The 9,344-nt window shown below is 44.6% G+C and overlaps 1 protein-coding gene across 1 annotated transcript; it reads left to right on the top strand.

Annotated features, from left to right (window-relative positions):
- Positions 1-648: 648 nt before the first annotated feature.
- Positions 649-7,435, top strand: dhcr7 (7-dehydrocholesterol reductase). The gene is made up of 8 exons (XM_079163795.1): positions 649-735; positions 1,488-1,596; positions 2,432-2,654; positions 2,793-2,883; positions 3,005-3,218; positions 4,031-4,235; positions 5,223-5,354; positions 5,681-7,435. Exons 2-8 carry the CDS (start codon positions 1,490-1,492, stop codon positions 6,143-6,145), a joined length of 1,437 nt encoding a protein of 478 aa, XP_079019921.1. The 5' UTR covers positions 649-735; positions 1,488-1,489; the 3' UTR covers positions 6,146-7,435.
- Positions 7,436-9,344: the final 1,909 nt, after the last annotated feature.

The raw sequence follows: 9,344 nt of genomic DNA, 5'->3' as shown, positions 1-9,344 counted from the left end.
GACCATTTCTGATATAATAATATTTGGAATTATCTGAAACGCCATAGAATTGTGTATTGATTGTATATGAACGTGTGGAAGATAAGACTGACCAAATATTAGCTGCTTGTCCAGAATCAAATGTCCAGCTGCAATTCGGTCCAGGTTGTGTGTGTAATTACACGCTGTTTTAAGTCTCAAACACTTCTAAGTATGAAATTGCATATATATTTTATGGCTATTTTGTGTTAAAGTGTCAGTGTTGCTATTGAAGAAGGCATAATACTACTTTATCAAATGTTGATTTCCTAGAAACAAGAGACCCACTCAAACATCTGGTTGGGTGTGTCGATTGCAGGGCTGTTAATGTCTTCTTGCATTTATCATTGGCATCATCGAAATATAGCAACCTATTAAAAATCTAGAACGCCAAAGGCCATTATAATAATGGCAGCTATTTCATAATGTTGCCAGGTCCTTGTTTACTCTGGATCAACCATTCACCCACTGGGTAGGTCTGTGTGGTGATGGTGGCTCCAGTTAGCGTTGCCCAATCAGAGGCCAGTTCACTTCCCTGGGGCCCGCCTCTGCGCGATAACCATTGGTTGAATTGTAATGAGCAGTGGTGTTATGGGCGGAGCCTGTGGCTCCACGGTGTCCAGCGGTCAACGTTACGTGATAACCAGCACCTGGACCCGGGGAGGAAAGAAGAGACGAGCAGCCGGCCTCCCTCCTCTGTCTGTCTGTTATCTACGGGTGAGTAAGCTGCGCTATATTAATCATTATGATGCAGTTTAATGTGAATTTAACGTCACTTCAGACGTTATGCTATTCAGGTCGCACGGTTCAGGATACAAAGGATATAGGACGTTTAACGTCACCGTAGTTATTCGAGGTAGTTCGTGGCAATGAATTGGCAGAGAAAGGGGCGCGTGCAAGAGACAACAAGTGCTTATCGAACACAAAAAAAGACTGAAAGGCTTCGTTTTTCTTGAGGTTATGCAACGGTGGGTTGCCCCCCCCCCTCCTCTATTTCATCTGTCAAGCTGCTGGAACTAACCCGAGACGATACATGTTGGACAGAACAGGAGACATTGTTATATTGTTTGTGTAACGTTAGCTTTTGTGGGCATAGCCGACTGCAATTCCAGCACACCTGACATTACCTTTGCTCCATAAGTGTGGTAGTGTGTTAGTAGAGTGTGTGTGTGTGTGTTTTAATCTCATCATCATTTATAAATGATTGGCTTGTGAAACAGCACTGCATGTTTTCATCATAACACATTCACTTTAAAAGATTGCACGCTAAAAGACAGAATCTGTGGGGGGGAAATAAAAAGAAGATAACTCACTTTGACCCACTTTCATATCGAAATGTCTCTGGTGCCATTTAAATTGTATATTTAATGAATTCCACTGCGTGCAGCCGTGACTTTAACCAACTGTGTACAAAGTACAGCATGCCGCTGCGTCAGCAATCTCATCCTGATAACTTGACCCGTCACCAGGAATGAGCGGCGCCGTGGCCATGGAGGCCTCAAGGAGACGAACCCAGCACAGCACCAACGGGAAAGCACCTGAACAGGAGGAGCAGCCGGCACAGTGGGGGAGAGCATGGTGAGTGTCATACTTGTACTAAACAATGTCGTCTTTTTATCTTCCTTTCTCAAATAATGGCCTTGAGAGAGCAACAGAGAAAAGACACTAAACAGAACCCAAAAAGTCGTTTCTTTTTGCTTTATGTTTCATTGTGATTAATGACTAAATTAAAAAAAACCCGTCAGATAGACCTCTCTGTAGCGCTTATGTAGTGTCCTCACACGTTCACACCCAGTCTGTGGACTGTGGGAGGAAGCCGGAGAACCTGGAGGGAACCCACGCGGGTACAGCGAAAACATGCAAACTCCACACACAAGGCCCGTCTATCCCAGGAATCCACACACCGCCCACACTGTAATACACTGTGCATGACTGCATCCTTCTTTTAAATCTGACAACACAGGGGCTTAAGTTAGAAGATGCACCGATTCGACTTTTGTTATGGTATATTAAAAAAAATAAGGAGGAAAAGTTCATTGTTTCTACTTGTTTAGTCTGAGAAATGACTCAGTAACAGTCTTCAATATTTAAAAACTAGTACGTTTGAGATATGGAATAAACATATCAGCTGTCAACACATTCGTGCATGTTTTATAGTCATACAATTTATTGTCAATACCAAACCGTCTGTATGTTCTTTTTATGATGTGCTCTTCTAACACTTAATTTGACTTCCTAGTAACATTTGAAGCATGAGGACCTCTCACAGGACTTCTAGAACCAACATGAGCTCATCTGACTAAATTTGTTCTCGAGGTTTATAAAACACACAATGTCACAGCTCGGATCTGCTCGGTCACGTTGGAGCCGCCCCTCGCAACCGTGTCTGTGCTCATGTCTGACTCATCCTCAGGGAGGTGGACTGGTTCTCCCTGAGCAGCGTGGTCGGCCTCCTCTGCTTCGCCCCCTTCATCGTCTTCTACTTCGTGATGGCCTGCGACCAGTACCAGTGCTCCGTCAGCCAGCCCCTGTTGGAGTTGTTCCGAGGAGAGACCACGCTGCTCTCCATCTGGGCCCGGGCGCCCTCCTTCACCTGGTCAGCTGCCAAGATGTACGCCATCTGGGTGGCCTTCCAGGTAAGAGGAAGAAGAGTCAAGAGGAAGAAATTGGGGGGGGTGGGGGGGGGGTGGGGGGGGGGGTGGGGGGGGGGGTGGTGCTGTAACTGGCAGAAACTGTCCGTTGTCTTCAGCTCTTGCTCTTGCGTCGTCCCTTAGGTGTTCCTGTACATGTGTGTTCCTGATGTGACCCATAAGTTTATTCCGGGCTACGTCGGTGGAGTGCAGGACGGAGCACGAACTCCTGCTGGTAGTTAACACACACACACACACACACACACACACACACACTTTTGATCCCTATTTAAAACACTTATTGTTTCACATTCATTACCGACCCCCCCGTGTCGTCTCCCTGTTGTCCACCGCAGGCCTGATTAACAAGTACGAGGTCAACGGGCTGCAGTGTTGGCTGATCACTCACGCTCTGTGGTACGCCAACGCCCAACATTTCCACTGGTTCTCTCCCACCATCGTCTTCGACAACTGGATCCCCCTGATGTGGTGCGCTAACATACTGGGCTACGCCGTGTCCAGCTTCGCTTTCATCAAAGCCTACCTCTTCCCCACCAACTCTGAAGACTGGTGAGTGCTGATACACATGTTCGAGGATTCAAGGACCATGTATTGTCTTTATGCAACACAGGGATGCACAACACAATGCAGTTGTAGCCCAATTGTAAAACAACAAACACATGACAAACAAAAAAAAAAACAGTAGCGCATTCCTGTAATGAATTTGCATCTTAAGGAATGTAAACGGCAGCAACAACAACAATCCTCTGGGCAGATAATATGGCCGACATCTTCACATTAAGAACACAACATCAGGAAAAACATTGTCCATCAGCCTTCAATATGTTGGTGCACCAAGCATCATGGCGTAGACACAGAGTCCCCATCCTCTCGTCTCCCACCGGAGTCCTGCTGTCCCGTCAAGTTCAGCTTGATCCGGGCTGAACATTGGAGCCGGGTCTCTGAGAGGATGTGGGCTCAACAGTCACAGACCTACGTTGCTTCGCCGCCATCTTATTTTTCCTGCGACAGCCAGCGGTAGGCTGGGTAGTGGAGTAGCCTCGGGTCTTAGCTGGGTTAGCTTAGCTTCCCTTCCAGAATGTATTCTTTCACATGCCATCAGTGCTCCAGTAATAAACACGAAAAAGCAACAAATTAAGACAAAAAAATGCTAAATTCCAGGGAGCTACCGGCCGCAGCGCGTACATGTACCTGATGCCGTTGCCTGAACAAGTTGACATGTCAGACCATGACAAGTGGTTGGAGCAGAAGCGTTATTTATGTCTGCTTAATATATCTTAAAGGTAAACTAGTTCTGTCTTAGGTATTAGTACACCACTGTATCAGCCTGTCGTCTCCTCCCTGTTTCTGTGATTCTGCAGCAAGTTCACAGGGAACGTCTTCTACAACTACATGATGGGCATCGAGTTCAACCCGCGCGTCGGCAAGTGGTTCGACTTCAAGCTCTTCTTCAACGGCCGGCCCGGCATCGTGGCCTGGACCCTCATCAATCTGTCCTACGTGGCCAAGCAGCAGGAGCTGTACGGCCACGTCACCAACTCCATGATCCTGGTCAACGTGCTGCAGGTGAGGCAGAATATTTATAATTATTATGAATAATTAAACCAGAAGTGCTGCAGAATGGGGAAAACGTAGTCATGTTATATGAAACTCAACTCCTTTGACCTTGATCACGTGTAACCGTAGACACTTCATGTGTCTCTCTCACACATGTTGCATAACTTTAGATACTCTTGAGCATTACATCTTTCACCTGAAGCGTGGAGGTTACGCTTAGATGTGCAAGAATCCTTCCCAACTCGATTAGCATTCACCGCTAAATGCTAAAGATCAGAGCTGATCGATTTAACTGTTTTAATTTGATCTGATATCGATTCTTAAAATCAATCAATCAACCGATCTTTGCATTTGCTTCTTTTCTCAGTAGACCTGTACGCCTCATCAGGTACTGCTTTGTGAATTCTTCAATAGTTAGTCAAAAGGAAGAATATGACCTACATGTGGGTCCCGGCACATTCAGGTAGCCCTGGAACCAAAATCAGCAGACAAATTGGTAAGAGACATTTTAGACCTTCAGAATCAGAGGGGAGACGTATAGTGTTGAGAAAAATAATAGACCGCGGCAATAGTTTTGGGATAGCACAACAGAAGGACACCACACACTCGATTGGGAATACAGACGGAACGGTAGGAAGGAGGGGGGACGAACAGGAAAGAGCATTTACCAACAGATTCAGAAAGGACACCGTTCACTCTTCATCGTGGAAACACATCCGGGTCAGTGTCATGAAAGAGAGACAGTGGAGCACATTCTAGTGAGACTCTGAGGATGGAGACAAGTGACGATGACACAATTTTAGAAAACATTGCGAGGAGAGGCCCGTGTAAAAAGTCCATGATATTATACCGCCCTATTAAACACAAGTGTTCATCATTAAGTTTACAGTCCTCGACTCCGAAGCTGCGGTTTGAGTTCAAAAGTGATTCCATCATTCTTTTTACACGCTGCTCGTTGTCACAAGTTGGGTTTTTGTTTTCTTTGCTCTCTCGCAGGCCATTTATGTGTTGGATTTCTTCTGGAACGAGGCGTGGTACCTGAAGACCATTGATATCTGCCATGACCACTTTGGATGGTATCTGGGCTGGGGAGACTGTGTGTGGCTGCCGTACCTCTACACACTGCAGGTAACACACACACACACGTGCACAACACACACGGGAATGATTATGTCATCAATATGAAGATGAAGTGTTGAATGGCCCTCACCTGTATCTATAGCTGTGTGTAGAGTTAGGCGGATCAAATACTTCTTCCACATAAGCGTTATTGTAACTTTTGAGATCCAGTTTTGCTTTCAACTTGGAAGAATGTGACTGAAATTATATTTTGAAAAGGAATAGAAGGTGTGAGCGTGCTCTAGTGTGTTGTACACTCTAACATAGACATTCAAATAATAGTTTAATTTCAGCAACAGTAGGTATAAATTCATGAATGTGTTCTGGCTCTCCAGGGCCTGTACCTGGTGTACCACCCAGTCCAGCTGTCCAACGGCCACTTCCTGGCTGTGCTGTTGTTCGGCCTGGTCGGGTATTACGTCTTCCGCTCCACCAACCACCAGAAGGACCTGTTCCGGCGCACGGAGGCCTCCTGTTCCATCTGGGGCAGGAAGCCGGCGTACATCGAGTGCGCCTACCGCTCGGCCGACGGCACCGTCCACCAGAGCAAGCTGCTGACCTCGGGGTTCTGGGGAGTGGCCCGCCACCTCAACTACACGGGCGACCTGATGGGCTCGCTGGCCTACTGCGCCGCCTGCGGCTTCGGCCACGTCCTCCCGTACTTCTACATCGTTTACATGACCATCCTGCTGGTGCACCGCTGCGTGCGCGACGAGCACCGCTGCGGCAGCAAATACGGCAAGGACTGGAAGCGCTACACGGACGCTGTGCCTTACCGACTGATTCCTGGGGTGTTTTAGAGCGGGAGGAGGGGGGGAGACGTAGAGGTAGGGAGGGGGGCTGAGATTAAAAAATATACAGTATTGGAGTTAACACCACATTTCATACATTCTAAAAGTTTCATGTATTTCTAATACATGAAACTTTACATGTATACTGTATGTGCAGGTACAGACTGGTCATTGCTATATTTCCCTGCCTTAGGTCATTTGATACAGCGTTCTGCTGCTTTCATTATGCTGAGACCATTTAAACACATTTCATCAGTACAATATATTTTAGGAGCCATTAAGACCCGGCCCAACTTAGACCAGCTGAGGCCAAAATCAGGACGAGGTCTGTTCTGTAGTGGACTGTGGTCTACGACTAAATACAACCCCATAGGTCATTTGTACACGCAGCTTATCACGACCCATATTTAGGCTTATTGTTGGGTGGCGACCTCTAGTGGCCGTGGTAATAATGACGGGAGCAAAGGAGGAAGTCAGGTGACGTAGTGTAAAGAGGAGTTGGGGGTGGATGTTTGGGTTAAATAAACACAGGACTTTGACTCAGGAGACCGCTGTTAGGGTTCTATGCGAAGAAGTCAACGTTGAGTTATTTTAACTTGCGTACCTAAGTTATTTTACCTAATGTACGTAACTTACATACACAACTTATTTGAACCCAAACCATGATCTTTTTCCTAAACCTAACCTAACTGCGACCGTTTCACATCATTAACCACGTGTTTGAAAGCCGACCCCGCCGTCTAGCTTTGAGGACGCGTTGGTCTCGTGCCACTGGTCGGGGGAACTCATCTGGAAAATGTTCCTTTGCTTGTTATTAGAGGGGAGCAGCGAATCATTCCACACCGTGCTGTGACATTTCCATAGTGCATTTTGTCTGTTTCACAGTCGTTTATCATGTTGCAGTTTCTCAAATCGGAGAGTTTTATGTTTTCCTGTTTTATATCTTTGTACATTCATCGCCTGTCAGGATTTGTTTTGGCCGCTGTTTATGAAAGACACATTTGATGATGTCACTTAGCACTCAGGTAGCCTATGACAAGGGCTGTTCATTACTCTGCATTCTTAGACTAAATGACTGATTATAAATGAATGGGAGATATATTTATTATTCAATCTGTCCATAATGTTTTGATGGCTCTGCTGCCTCATTACAAAGTGATGTAATCTTTGTTTGAAGGTTGTCTGAACGTTCCGATTGATTCACTCCTTTTCATAACTAACTGCCGGTGAATGTTACGAGAGATGTGGGTTAGGTTTGGTAATTGCTTGTCTTGTTTCCTTCATTGTGGTTGAGAGCAGCATGTTCACATAAATCAGCCTCGTTATTGACTCATAAAAACACTCAAATTTAACCGCAACAACGGTTCCTGAACAGTTTAGAGTCTTCTGTTCTGTTGTGTTTGCTTTGTGTTGAACCAACATGTTGAGTAGATCATGCCGTGTCTTAAGTTCTATGCTGATAGAAATGTCCAACCATCATGTCTGTTAGTATTTCCTAATGCCAGCACTGCCTTTCTTATAGCAATAAAGTTAAGAAAAAATGTTTTGTTTTTTCTATTTACACGCAATGCGACTTCTTTTAGAAATATTCACTGATGCAGTGAGATTTTTCTATTCACCTGTGTATATATAAATAATGTACAGAAGTACATCTATTTGTGAATGTGAAGGCTGAAGCAGCTCATGCAGCAGCATCAACAGTATATAAGGGTTTTGAAAGACACTGATGTTTCTAATGTTCAACACTGGGGGGAGCAGATGGCAGCTAATCCCAGGGTTCAGCTCAGTATATGGAGAGAGTTGTACTTGTGTTCATATCTCCACAGTTGGAGCGGGTTTACACAAAAGCATAATCGTTAGTGTCGTCATGTGTCGTCAGCCCATTTTAAATAGGAAACCAACAGCTGACGAACCATTCAAAGCTTTTTTTTCCTCAAAGCTTTTTGTCATTTAGCCAACCAATACCCAAACCACTGCATTATTATGTCAATGCGCTCGCTCTTTTTTTGTAGAAACACTTAGTACAATTAGTGTACACGCAGAGATTCCTGATTTGAGGAGGTTGTTTGAAAAATAAATGAAAAAAATAATTTGTCTAGACTTGATGTTGGAAGGAATGTTTGTACACCAGGAAAGGAAAGGAACCCGTTGGATACACTATTTATAAAGAAAATATATATTTCGGTTTATGAAGATCATGTGATATGATCAAAAGCTCCAGAACAGCTTCTAAATTGAACTTGTGTGGGATAGTTCTCTCAACTTTCCGAGGTCAGGGATGAACCCAAGCGTTCAAGAAATCTGTAAGTCTTGAAATTCTACTTGCAACGTTAATATCACAAAATCCGAAATACCCTTTTAGGTGGATCAGAGTAGGTAAAGACGCCGCCATATATGATTTGACAGCTTGTGCTCAAGTGTTGTCAGTAATCCATCACGCCCGTGGGCCCATTACACCATGTGAGCACCGGCCTGCTCCCTGAACCTCCCCATCAGCGGCTCCCCTATCACTGTAATGATACAAGTTATGGATGTAAGCAGTTATCATAATGAAAGACTCATTGATTCCCCTTGCCTTTGTTCAACATAATGCAATATGCACCAGGTTCATTGCATTGCACTACATGGAACCAAATCACCAATCATTCCCAAGTGAATTGATTCCCAAATTATCCCTGAAGGTGAGCAATGACAGCCGCTGACAGAAACTTGGGAGTCAGATGGATGGAGGTCCCAGTTATCCAAGACTCCAAAGCCTTCTTGCTATTGCAAGGAATTGCTATTGGAATTCGGACACAGCATGCTTAGAAAGTAGCGAAAGTTTGTCTTGTCATTTCAGACAATTGCTGGAATACAAAAAGAGATACAAACATGTGTTTTGCTTTTCATTCTCCCATGACACACATGCAGGTTGAAAATGCAATTTACCACTTATAAATATTTTTCATTTTTAATTTCTGACAGAGAGTAGACAACAGCAGCTTCTCATTTCTAGCTAGCGACAATCGATATACAACTGTGGCTGTCAGATTTGATCAGAGATAATAATGATAATAATAATCTAACATGAGCTGGTTGAAAACTATGCACTTGATGGCTACATAATGTGGTATTGTGCCAAAAGACTGAGGCTGAAGCTGCATGTTCCAGATAAAAAGTATCCCTCTCCAGTTCATGGTTTATACTGTAGAGAAGACGTGGAAATTAA

Source organism: Pholis gunnellus (genome assembly GCF_910591455.1).
Source record: "Pholis gunnellus genome assembly, chromosome: 1".
Lineage (NCBI taxonomy): Eukaryota > Metazoa > Chordata > Actinopteri > Perciformes > Pholidae > Pholis > Pholis gunnellus.
Note: the sequence above shows the minus strand (reverse complement) of the source record. Positions and strands in the feature narration are given on the sequence as shown.